Source organism: Lampetra fluviatilis, unplaced genomic scaffold (genome assembly GCF_964198595.1).
Source record: "Lampetra fluviatilis unplaced genomic scaffold, kcLamFluv1.1 SCAFFOLD_712, whole genome shotgun sequence".
NCBI classification, from domain to species: Eukaryota; Metazoa; Chordata; class Hyperoartia; order Petromyzontiformes; family Petromyzontidae; genus Lampetra; species Lampetra fluviatilis.
This window is the reverse complement of record NW_027621367.1, coordinates 1-12,500: the sequence shown is the minus strand read 5'-3', so window position 1 is coordinate 12,500 and position 12,500 is coordinate 1. Positions and strand designations below refer to the sequence as shown.

At 67.7% G+C, this 12,500-nt stretch overlaps 1 protein-coding gene across 1 annotated transcript in view; it reads right to left on the bottom strand.

The window, feature by feature from the left end:
• LOC144955144 (serine/threonine-protein kinase mTOR-like) overlaps window positions 1–12,319 on the bottom strand; it is a gene marked incomplete at its 3' end in the record, with an annotated part of 48,576 nt that extends 36,257 nt beyond the window's left edge. The window contains 5 exon segments of the mRNA XM_078885466.1: window positions 476–554; window positions 5,049–5,148; window positions 5,151–5,196; window positions 6,613–6,775; window positions 12,216–12,319. Coding sequence (XP_078741592.1) covers window positions 476–554; window positions 5,049–5,148; window positions 5,151–5,196; window positions 6,613–6,775; window positions 12,216–12,319 — 492 coding nt within the window.
• Window positions 12,320–12,500: the final 181 nt, after the last annotated feature.

The following is a 12,500-nucleotide window of genomic DNA, read 5'->3' as shown; positions in this document are numbered from 1 at the left end:
TCGTGCAGCTTCTCATACCACGTGCCCTGGATCTCCTGTAGGGGGTGGGGGGTGGGTGGGTGGGTGAGTGGGTGAGTGGGTGGGTGGGTGGGTGAGTGGGTGGGTGAGCGACTCACTCGGACACTCAGCCGAAACCACCCCACTCACCCACCCACCCACCCACTCACCCACTCACCCACCCACCCACTCACCCACCCACTCACCCACTCACCCACCCACCCACTCACCCACCCACCCACTCACTCACTCACCCACCCACTCACTCACTCACCCACCCACCCACCCACTCACCCACCCACCCACCCACTCACTGACTCACCCACTCACCCACCCACCCACTCACCCACCCACCCACCCACCCACCCACTCACCCACCCACTCACCCACTCACCCACTCACCCACTCACCCACCCACCCACTCACCCACCCACACACACACCCACCCACCCACACACCCACACACACACCCACCCACCAGCTCGCCCCCATGATGCTTCATGGCGTACTCCAGGACACCAGCAGCTGCCTCGGGTTGCTGCAGCTTGTTGTTGATGCTGCAACAAGGACAACCCGGGGTAGACACGCACCGTGCTAGAGGGTCTAGTAGAGACTCAGGGTGTAGCAGGGTGTAGTAGAGACTCAGGGTGTAGTAGAGACTCAGGGTGTAGTAGAGACTCAGGGTGTAGTAGAGACTCAGGGTGTAGTAGAGACTCAGGGTGTAGTAGAGACTCAGGGTCTAGTAGAGACTCAGGGTGTAGTAGAGACTCAGGGTGTAGTAGACTCAGGGTGTAGTAGAGACTCAGGGTGTAGTAGAGACTCAGGGTGTAGTAGAGACTCAGGGTGTAGTAGAGACTCAGGGTGTAGTAGAGACTCAGGGTGTAGTAGAGACTCAGGGTGTAGTAGAGACTCAGGGTCTAGTAGAGACTCAGGGTGTAGTAGAGACTCAGGGTGTAGTAGACTCAGGGTCTAGTAGAGACTCAGGGTCTAGTAGAGACTCAGGGTGTAGTAGAGACTCAGGGTGTAGTAGAGACTCAGGGTCTAGTAGAGACTCAGGGTCTAGTAGAGACTCAGGGTCTAGTAGACTCAGGGTGTAGTAGAGACTCAGGGTCTAGTAGAGACTCAGGGTGTAGTAGAGACTCAGGGTGTAGTAGGGTCTAGTAGAGACTCAGGGTGTAGTAGAGACTCAGGGTGTAGTAGAGACTCAGGGTCTAGTAGAGACTCAGGGTGTAGCAGGGTCTAGTAGAGACTCAGGGTGTAGTAGAGACTCAGGGTGTAGTAGAGACTCAGGGTGTAGTAGAGACTCAGGGTCTAGTAGAGACTCAGGGTCTAGTAGAGACTCAGGGTCTAGTAGAGACTCAGGGTGTAGTAGAGACTCAGGGTGTAGTAGAGACTCAGGGTCTAGTAGAGACTCAGGGTGTAGCAGGGTCTAGTAGAGACTCAGGGTGTAGTAGAGACTCAGGGTGTAGTAGAGACTCAGGGTGTAGTAGAGACTCAGGGTCTAGTAGAGACTCAGGGTCTAGTAGAGACTCAGGGTCTAGTAGAGACTCAGGGTGTAGTAGAGACTCAGGGTCTAGTAGAGACTCAGGGTCTAGTAGAGACTCAGGGTGTAGTAGAGACTCAGGGTGTAGTAGAGACTCAGGGTGTAGTAGAGACTCAGGGTGTAGTAGAGACTCAGGGTGTAGTAGAGACTCAGGGTCTAGTAGAGACTCAGGGTGTAGTAGAGACTCAGGGTGTAGTAGAGACTCAGGGTCTAGTAGAGACTCAGGGTGTAGTAGAGACTCAGGGTGTAGTAGAGACTCAGGGTGTAGTAGAGACTCAGGGTGTAGTAGAGACTCAGGGTGTAGTAGAGTGTAGTAGAGACTCAGGGTGTAGTAGAGACTCAGGGTGTAGTAGAGACTCAGGGTGTAGTAGAGACTCAGGGTGTAGTAGAGACTCAGGGTCTAGTAGAGACTCAGGGTGTAGTAGAGACTCAGGGTGTAGTAGAGACTCAGGGTGTAGTAGAGACTCAGGGTGTAGTAGAGACTCAGGGTGTAGTAGAGACTCAGGGTCTAGTAGAGACTCAGGGTCTAGTAGACTCAGGGTGTAGTAGGGTCTAGTAGAGACTCAGGGTGTAGTAGACTCAGGGTGTAGTAGAGACTCAGGGTGTAGTAGAGACTCAGGGTCTAGTAGACTCAGGGTGTAGTAGAGACTCAGGGTGTAGTAGAGACTCAGGGTCTAGTAGAGACTCAGGGTGTAGTAGAGACTCAGGGTGTAGTAGAGACTCAGGGTCTAGTAGAGACTCAGGGTGTAGTAGAGACTCAGGGTGTAGTAGAGACTCAGGGTGTAGTAGAGACTCAGGGTCTAGTAGAGACTCAGGGTCTAGTAGAGACTCAGGGTGTAGTAGAGACACGGGGAGACACGGGGAGACACGGGGAGACACGCGGAGACACGGGGAGACACGGCGAGACACGGGGAGACACGGCGAGACACGGGGAGACACGGCGAGACACGGCGAGACACGGGGAGACACGGGGAGACACGGGGAGACACGGGGAGACACGCGGAGACACGGGGAGACACGGCGAGACACGGGGAGACACGGGGAGACACGGCGAGACACGGGGAGACACGGCGAGACACGGCGAGACACGGGGAGACACGGGGAGACACGGGGAGACACGCGGAGACACGGGGAGACACGGGGAGACACGCGGAGACACGGGGAGACACGGGGAGACACGGCGAGACACGGGGAGACACGGGGAGACACGGGGAGACACGGGGAGACACGGGGGAGACACGGCGAGACACGGGGAGACACGGGGAGACACGGGGAGACACGGGGAGACACGCGGAGACACGGGGAGACACGGCGAGACACGGGGAGACACGGGGAGACACGGCGAGACACGGGGAGACACGGCGAGACACGGCGAGACACGGGGAGACACGGGGAGACACGGGGAGACACGCGGAGACACGGGGAGACACGGGGAGACACGCGGAGACACGGGGAGACACGGGGAGACACGGCGAGACACGGGGAGACACGGGGAGACACGGGGAGACACGGGGAGACACGGGGGAGACACGGCGAGACACGGGGAGACACGGGGAGACACGGGGAGACACGGCGAGACACGGGGAGACACGGTGAAGACTCATGGAGACACGGTGAGACACGGGGAGACACGTGGAGACACGGTGAGACACGGCGAGACACGGGGAGACACGGGGAGACACGAGGAGACTCGGGGAGACACGCGGAGACACGGGGAGACACGGCGAGACACGGGGAGACACGGCGAGACACGGGGAGACACGGCGAGACACGGCGAGACACGGGGAGACACGGGGAGACACGGGGAGACACGGGGAGACACGCGGAGACACGGGGAGACACGGCGAGACACGGGGAGACACGGGGAGACACGGCGAGACACGGGGAGACACGGCGAGACACGGCGAGACACGGGGAGACACGGGGAGACACGGGGAGACACGCGGAGACACGGGGAGACACGGGGAGACACGCGGAGACACGGGGAGACACGGGGAGACACGGCGAGACACGGGGAGACACGGGGAGACACGGGGAGACACGGGGAGACACGGGGAGACACGGGGGAGACACGGGGAGACACGGGGAGACACGGCGAGACACGGGGAGACACGGCGAGACACGGGGAGACACGGTGAAGACTCATGGAGACACGGTGAGACACGGGGAGACACGTGGAGACACGGTGAGACACGGCGAGACACGGGGAGACACGGGGAGACACGGGAGACACGGGGAGACACGGCGAGACACGGCGAGACACGGGGAGACACGGGGAGACACGGCGAGACACGGGGAGACACGGGGAGACACGGCGAGACACGGGGAGACACGGCGAGACACGGCGAGACACGGCGAGACACGGGGAGACACGGGGAGACACGCGGAGACACGGGGAGACACGGGGAGACACGCGGAGACACGGGGAGACACGGCGAGACACGGGGAGACACGGGGAGACACGGGGAGACACGGGGAGACACGGGGAGACACGGGGGAGACACGGCGAGACACGGGGAGACACGGGGAGACACGGGGAGACACGCGGAGACACGGGGAGACACGGCGAGACACGGGGAGACACGGGGAGACACGGCGAGACACGGGGAGACACGGCGAGACACGGCGAGAACACGGGGAGACACGGGGAGACACGGGGAGACACGCGGAGACACGGGGAGACACGGGGAGACACGCGGAGACACGGGGAGACACGGGGAGACACGGCGAGACACGGGGAAACACGGGGAGACACGGGGAGACACGGGGAGACACGGGGGAGACACGGCGAGACACGGGGAGACACGGGAGACACGGGGAGACACGGCGAGACACGGGGAGACACGGCGAGACACGTGGAGACACGGCGAGACACGGGGAGACACACGGAGACACGGGAGACACGGTGAGACACGCGAGACACGGGGAGACACACGGAGACACGGGGAGACACGGGGAGACACGGCGAGACACGGGGAGACACGGGGAGACACGGCGAGACACGGGGAGACACGGCGAGACACGGCGAGACACGGGGAGACACGGGGAGACACGGGGAGACACGCGGAGACACGGGGAGACATGGGGAGACACGCGGAGACACGGGGAGACACGGGGAGACACGGCGAGACACGGGGAGACACGGGGAGACACGGGGAGACACGGGGAGACACGGGGAGACACGGGGGAGACACGGCGAGACACGGGGAGACACGGGGAGACACGGGGAGACACGGCGAGACACGGGGAGACACGGCGAGACACGGGGAGACACGGTGAAGACTCATGGAGACACGGTGAGACACGGGGAGACACGGGGAGACACGGGGAGACACGGAGAGACACGGGGAGACACGGTGAAGACTCATGGAGACACGGTGAGACACGGGGAGACACGTGGAGACACGGTGAGACACGGCGAGACACGGGGAGACACGGGGAGACACGGTAAGACTCGGTGAGACACACGGAGACACGGGGGGGGGGAGGAGGAGGCGGACGTCCGCACCTGATGAGGCCCTCCAGGATGGCGGGAGTGGCTCCCTTCTGGAACTCGAGCTCCTTGTAGTGCAGCGCTTTGGCGTAGGCCCGGCAGTTGGAGGCGCGATCCCCAGCAGCACCACGCCGTTGTCGTCACGCAGAGGCAGCGGGCCCTGCTGTGGGTGGGGCAGCGAGTGGGGCAGGGGGTGGGGCAGTATCATCACGCTGCTGTGGGTGGGGCAGCGAGTGGGGCAGGGGGTGGGGGTGGGGCAGTATCGTCACGCTGCTGTGGGTGGGGCAGCGAGTGGGGCAGCAACGTCACGGTGGGGGTGGTGGGGGGTGGTGGGGGGGGGGGGGTGGGGGTGGTGGGGGGGGGGGTGGTGGGGGGGGGGTGGTGGGGGGGGGTGAAGGTGGTGGTGGCAGTGGTGGTGGTGAGCGGGTGAGTGAGCGAACGAGTCGGTGACGTGAGCGAGCGGCTGAGTGAGTGAGTGACTGAGTGAGCGAGCGGCTGAGTGAGTGAGTGACTGAGTGAGCGAGCGGCTGAGCGGGTGAGTGAATGAGGCGAGCGGCTGAGTGAGCGAGCGACTGAGTGAGTGATGTGAGCGAGCGAGTGACTGAGCGACGTGAATGAGTGAGTGAGAGAAGTGAGTGACGCGAGCGGCTGACTGAGTGAGCGAGTGACCGAGTGACTGAGCGACGCGAGCGACTGAGTGAGTGAAGTGAGCGAGTGAGTGACTGAGTGAGTGAGTGAGCGAGTGAGTGACTGAGTGAGGCGAGCGAGTGACTGACTGAGTGAGTGAGCGGCTGAGTGAGTGAGTGAGGCGAGCGAGTGGCTGAGTGAGTGAGTGAGTGAGCGAGTGAGTGACTGAGTGAGCGAGCGAGTGACTGACTGAGTGAGTGAGCGGCTGAGTGAGTGAGTGAGCGAGTGAGTGAGTGAGTGAGTGAGCGAGTGAGTGACTGAGTGAGTGAGTGAGTGAAGTGAGCGAGTGAGTGACTGAGTGAGCGAGCGAGTGACTGACTGAGTGAAGTGAGCGGCCTGAGTGAGTGAGTGAGCGAGCGAGTGGCTGAGTGAGCGAGTGAGTGAGTGAGTGAGTGAGTGAGCGAGTGAGTGACTGAGTGACTGAGTGAGTAAGTGAGTGAGCGAGTGAGTGACTGAGTGAGTGACTGAGTGACTGAGTGAGCGAGCGAGCGGCTGTGCTACCCTGTCGCTGTGTTCCATGAACTCCGCGAGGTTGAGCAGCGTCTGCGTCACCTCCGTTATGTCCTGCGAGGTGAGCGCCTGAGTGACTGAGTGAGTGACTGAGTGAGTGAGTGGCTGAGTGAGTGAGTGAGCGACTGAGTGAGTGAGTGAGTGAGTGATGACTGAGTGAGTGAGTGAGCGAGCGAGTGACTGAGTGAGTGACTGAGCGACGTGAGTGAGTGAGTGAGCGAGTGACTGAGTGAGTGACTGAGCGAGTGAGTGAGTGAAGCGAGCGAGTGACTGAGTGCCTGAGTGACTGAGTGAGTGAGTGAGCGAGCGAGTGACTGAGCGAGCGACTGAGTGAGCGAAGTGAGCGAAGCGGACCGAGTGAGTGAGTGAGCGGCTGTGCTACCCTGTCGCTGTGCTCCATGAACTCGGCGAGGTTGAGCAGCGTCTGCGTCACCTCCGTGATGTCCTGCGAGGTGAGCGCCAGCTCCATGCTGCCAATGAGCTCATCCTGTTGCTGCTCCCCCAACTCGGACCAGCACGACAGGAAGGCCGCATTGAACAACTCCCTGCAGGGTGCGGGGGGGGGGGGGGGAGGGAGAGTGGGGGGGGGGGGGGAGTGGGGGGGGAGTGGGGGGGGAGTGGGGGGGGAGTGGGGGGGGGAGTGTGGGGGGAGTGGGGGGGGAGTGTGGGGGGAGTGGGGGGGGAGTGGGGGGGGAGTGGGGGGGGAGTGGGGGGGGGAGTGTGGGGGGGAGTGGGGGGGGGAGTGGGGGGGGAGTGGGGGGGGAGAGTGGGGGGAGTGGGGGGAAAGTGGGGGGGGAGTGGGGGGGGAGTGGGGGGAAAGTGGGGGGGGAGTGGGGGGGGAGTGGGGGGGGAGTGGGGGGGGAGTGGGGGGGGAGTGGAGGGGAGTGGGGGGAAAGTGGGGGGGGAGTGGGGGGGGAGTGGGGGGGGAGTGGGGGGGGAGTGGGGGGGAGTGGGGGGGGAGTGGGGGGGGGAGTGGGGGGGAGTGGGGGGGGAGTGAAGGGGGAGTGGAGGGAGAGTGGGGGGGGAGTGGGGGGGAGTGGGGGAAAGTGGGGGGGGAGTGGGGGGGAGTGGGGGGGGAGTGGGGGGGGGAGTGGGGGGGAGTGGGGGGAAAGTGGGGGGGGAGTGGGGGGGGCAGTGGGGGGGAGTGGGGGGGGAGTGGAGGGGGAGTGGGGGGGGAGTGGGGGGGGAGTGGGGGGGGAGTGGGGGGGAGTGTGGGGGGAGTGGGGGGGGAGTGGGGGGGGAGTGGAGGGGGAGTGGGGGGGGAGTGGGGGGGGAGTGGGGGGGGAGTGGGGGGGGAGTGGGGGGGAGTGGGGGGGGAGTGGGGGGGGAGTGGGGGGGGAGTGGGGGGGGAGTGGGGGGAAAGTGGGGGGGGGAGTGGGGGGGGAGTGGGGGGGGAGTGGGGGGGGAGTGGAGGGGGAGTGGGGGGGAAAGTGGGGGGGGAGTGGGGGGGGAGTGGGGGGGAGTGGGGGGGGAGTGGGGGGGAGTGGGGGGGGAGTGGGGGGGGAGTGGGGGGGAGTGGGGGGGGAGTGAAGGGGGAGTGGAGGGGGAGTGGGGGGGGAGTGGGGGGGGAGTGGGGGGAAAGTGGGGGGGGAGTGGGGGGGGAGTGGGGGGGGAGTGGGGGGGGAGTGGGGGGGAGTGGGGGAAAGTGAAGGGGGAGTGGGGGGGAGTGGGGGGGGAGTGGGGGGGGAGTGGAGGGGGAGTGGGGGGGGAGTGGGGGGGAGTGGGGGGGGAGTGGGGGGGAGTGGGGGGGAGTGGGGGGGAGTGGGGGGGGAGTGGAGGGGGAGTGGGGGGGGAGTGGGGGGGGAGTGGGGGGGGAGTGGGGGGGGAGTGGGGGGGAGTGGGGGGGAGTGGGGGGGGAGTGGGGGGGGAGTGGGGGGGAGTGGGGGGGAGTGGGGGGGGAGTGGGGGGGGAGTGGAGGGGGAGTGGGGGGGGGAGTGGGGGGAAAGTGGGGGGGGAGTGGGGGGGGAGTGGGGGGGGAGTGGGGGGGGAGTGGGGGGGAGTGGGGGGAAAGTGGGGGGGGAGTGGGGGGGGAGTGGGGGGGAGTGGGGGGGGGAGTGGGGGGAGAGTGGGGGGGGAGTGGGGGGGAGTGGGGGGGGAGTGGGGGGGAGTGGGGGGGGAGTGGGGGGGAGTGGGGGGGAGTGGGGGGGGGAGTGGAGGGGGAGTGGGGGGGGGAGTGGGGGGGAGTGGGGGGAAAGTGGGGGGGGAGTGGGGGGGGAGTGGGGGGGGAGTGGGGGGGGAGTGGGGGGGGAGTGGGGGGGAGTGGGGGGAAAGTGGGGGGGAGTGGGGGGGGAGTGGGGGGGAGTGGGGGGAGAGTGGGGGGGGAGTGGGGGGGAGTGGGGGGGGAGTGGGGGGGGAGTGGGGGGGAGTGGGGGGGAGTGGGGGGGGAGTGGGGGGGGAGTGGGGGGGAGTGAGGGGGAAGTGGGGGGGGAGTGGGGGGGGAGTGGGGGGGAGTGGGGGGGAGTGGGGGGGGAGTGGCGGGGGAGTGGGGGGGAGTGGGGGGGGAGTGGGGGGGGGAGTGGAGGGGGAGTGGGGGGGGAGTGGGGGGGAGTGGGGGGAAAGTGGGGGGGGAGTGGGGGGGGAGTGGGGGGGGAGTGGGGGGGGAGTGGGGGGAAAGTGGGGGGGGAGTGGGGGGGGAGTGGGGGGGAGTGGGGGGGAGTGGGGGGAGAGTGGGGGGGGAGTGGGGGGGAGTGGGGGGGGAGTGGGGGGGGAGTGGGGGGGAAGTGGGGGGGGAGTGGGGGGGAGTGGGGGGGAGTGGGGGGGGAGTGGAGGGGGAGTGGGGGGGAGTGGGGGGGGAGTGGGGGGGAGTGGGGGGGAAAGTGGGGGGGGGAGTGGGGGGGAGTGGGGGGGGAGTGGGGGGGGAGTGGGGGGGGAGTGGGGGGGGAGTGGGGGGGAGTGGGGGGGAGTGGGGGGGAGTGGGGGGAAGTGGGGGGGGAGTGGGGGGGGAGTGGGGGGGGAGTGGGGGGGGAGTGGGGGGGGAGTGGGGGGGGAGTGGGGGGGAGTGGTGGGGGGAGTGTGGGGGAGTGGGGGGGGGAGTGGGGGGGGAGTGGGGGGGGAGTGGGGGGGGAGTGGGGGGGGGAGTGGGGGGGAGTGGGGGGGGAGTGGGGGGGGAGTGGGGGGGGAGTGGGGGGGGAGTGGGGGGGGGAGTGGGGGGGGAGTGGGGGGGGGAGTGGGGGGGGAGTGGGGGGGGAGTGGGGGGGGAGTGGGGGGGGAGTGGGGGGGGAGTGGGGGGGGAGTGGGGGGGGGAGTGGGGGGGGAGTGGGGGGGAGTGGGGGGTGAGTGGGGGGGGAGTGGGGGGAGAGAGTGTGGGGGGGAGAGTGGGGGGGGAGAGTGGGGGGGGGAGGGGGGGGAGTGGGGGGGGAGTGGGGGGGGAGGTGTGGGGGGGAGTGGGGGGGGAGTGTGGGGGGGAGTGGGGGGGGAGTGGGGGGGAGTGGGGGGGAGTGGGGGGGGAGTGGGGGGGGAGTGGGGGGAGTGGGGGGAGTGGGGGGGGAGTGGGGGGGGAGTGGGGGGGAGTGGGGGGGGAGTGGGGGGAGTGGGGGGGGAGTGGAGGGGGGAGTGGGGGGGGGAGTGGGGGGGAAGTGGGGGGGAGTGGGGGGGGGAGTGGGGGGGGAGTGGGGGGGGAGTGGGGGGGAAGTGGGGGGGGAGTGGGGGGGGAGTGGGGGGGGAGTGGGGGGGGGAGTGGGGGGAGTGGGGGGGGGAGAGTGGGGGGAGTGGGGGGGGGAGTGGGGGGGGAGTGGGGGGGGAGTGGGGGGGGGAGTGGGGGGGAGTGGGGGGGGGGGTGGTGGAGGGGGAGTGGGGGGGGAGTGGGGGGGGAGTAGGGGGGGAGTGGAGTGGGGGGAGAGGTGGGGGGGAGTGGGGGGGAGTGGGGGGGGGAGTGGGGGGGGGGGAGTGGGGGGGGAGTGGGGGGGGAGTGGGGGGGGAGTGGGGGGGGAGTGGGGGGGGAGTGGGGGGGAGTGGGGGGGGGAGTGGGGGGGAAAGTGGGGGGGGGAGTGGGGGGGGGGAGTGGGGGGGGAGTGGGGGGGGAGTGGGGGGGGAGTGTGGGGGGGAGTGTGGGGGAGTGTGGGGGGAGTGGGGGGGAGTGGGGGGGGAGTGGGGGGAGGGGGAGTGGGGGGGGAGTGGGGGGGGAGTGGGGGGGGAGTGGGGGGGGGAGTGGGGGGAGTGGGGGGGAGTGGGGGGGGAGTGGGGGGGAGTGGGGGGGGAGTGGGGGGGGGAGTGGGGGGGACGTGGGGGGGGATGGGGGGAGAGTGGGGGGGGAGTGGGGGGGGAGAGTGGGGGGGGAGTGGGGGGGAGGGGGGGGGAGTGGGGGGGGAGTGGGGGGGAGGGGGGGAGTGGGGGGGGAGTGGGGGGGGAGTGGGGGGGAGTGGGGAGTGGGGGGGAGTGGGGGGAGTGGGGGGGGAGTGGGGGGAGTGGGGAGTGGGGGGAGAGTGGGGGGGAGTGGGGGGGAGTGGGGGGGAGTGGGGGGGGAGTGGGGGGGGAGTGGGGGGGGAAGTGGGGGGGGGGAGTGGGGGGGGAAGTGGGGGGGGAGTGGTGGGGGGAGTGGGGGGGAGTGGGGGGGGAGTGGGGGGGGGAGTGGGGGAAGTGGGGGGGGAGTGGGGGGGGAAGTGGGGGGGGAGTGGGGGGGGAGTGGGGGGGAGTGGGGGGGGGAGTGGGGGGGGAGTGGGGGGGGAGTGGGTGGGGAGTGGGGGTGGGGAAGTGGGGGGGGAGTGGGGGGGGAGTGGGGGGGAAGTGGGGGGGAGTGGTGGGGGGGAGTGGGGGGGAGTGAGTGGGGGGGAGTGGGGGGGGGAGTGGGGGGGGAGTGGGGGGGGGTGTGGGGGGGAGGTGGGGGGAGTGGGGGGAGAGTGGGGGGGAGTGGTGTGGGGGGAGTGTGGGGGTGAGTGGGGGGGGAGTGGGGGGGGAGTGGGGGGGGAGTGGGGGGGGAGTGGGGGGGAGTGGGGGGGGAGTGGGGGGGAGTGTGTGGGGGAGAGTGGGGGGGGAGAGTGGGGGGAGTGGGGGGGAGTGGGGGGGAGTGGGGGGGGAGTGGGGGTGGGGAGTGTGGGGGAGTGGGGGGGAGAGAGGTGTGTGGGGGAGTGGGGGAGAGTGTGGGGGGAGAGTGGGGGGAGAGTGTGGGGTGGGGGGAGAGTGTGGGGGGGAGTGGGGGCGGAGAGTGTGGGGGGATGGGGCTGAGGGGGAGTGGGGAGTGGGGGTGAGTGGGGGGAGAGTGGGGGGAGGGGAGAGTGGTGGGGAGAGTGTGGGGGGAGTGTGGGGGAGTGTGGGGGAGAGTGTGGGGGGGAGAGAGTGTGGGGGGAGTGGGGGCAGTGTGGGGGAGTGGGGGAGTGGGGGGAGAGTGGGGGGAGAGTGGGTGAGTGTGTGGGGAGTGTGGGGGGGAGTGTGGGGGGGGGAGTGTGGGGGGGAGTAGAGTTGAGGAAATATCCTACTTTGGGGTTCACGATGGCCGTGTGCGTGTACAGGTGTGTGTGTGATGGTGTGTGTGTGGGTGTGTGTGTGTCTGTGTCTGTGTGTCTGTGTGTGTGTCTGTGTCTGTGTGTCTGTGTGTGTGTCTGTGTGTCTGTGTGTGTGTCTGTGTGTGTGTCTGTGTGTGTGTGTGTCTGTGTGTGTGTGTGTGTCTGTGTCTGTGTGTGTGTGTCTGTGTCTGTGTGTGTGTGTGTCTGTGTGTGTGTGTGTCTGTGTGTGTGTGTGTCTGTGTGTGTGTCTGTGTGTGTGTCTGTGTGTGTGTCTGTGTGTGGTGTCGTGTGCGTGTGCGTGTCTGTGTGTGTGTCTGTGTGTGTGTCTGTGTGTGTGTCTGTGTGTGTCTGTGTGTGTCTGTGTGTGTGTGTCTGTGTGTGTGTCTGTGTGTGTGTGTCTGTGTGTGTCTGTGTGTGTGTGTGTCTGTGTGTGTGTCTGTGTGTGTGTGTCTGTGTGTGTGTGTGTCTGTGTGTGTCTGTGTGTGTGTGTGTGTCTGTGTGTGCGGCGTGCGTGTGTGTGTGCGTGCGTGTGTGTGTGTGTGCTCACCGCGCTAGGGGGGTGTACGACTGGGCGAGTGTCCAGCAGGATCGCAGCGCTGGGGAGGGCGACTCCTTGAGCAGCTCCACGCTGAGGCGCCTCAACCACTCCATCCAGTCGTCCTTGGAGACGCGGCGCGCCGCTCCCCACGCCTACACAGACACAGTCACTCACTCAGTCACTCAGTCAGTCACTCATACACTCAGTCAGTCACTCACTCACTCATACACTCAGTCAGTCACTCACTCAGTCAGTCACTCACTCACTCACTCACTCAGTCACTCACCCAGTCAC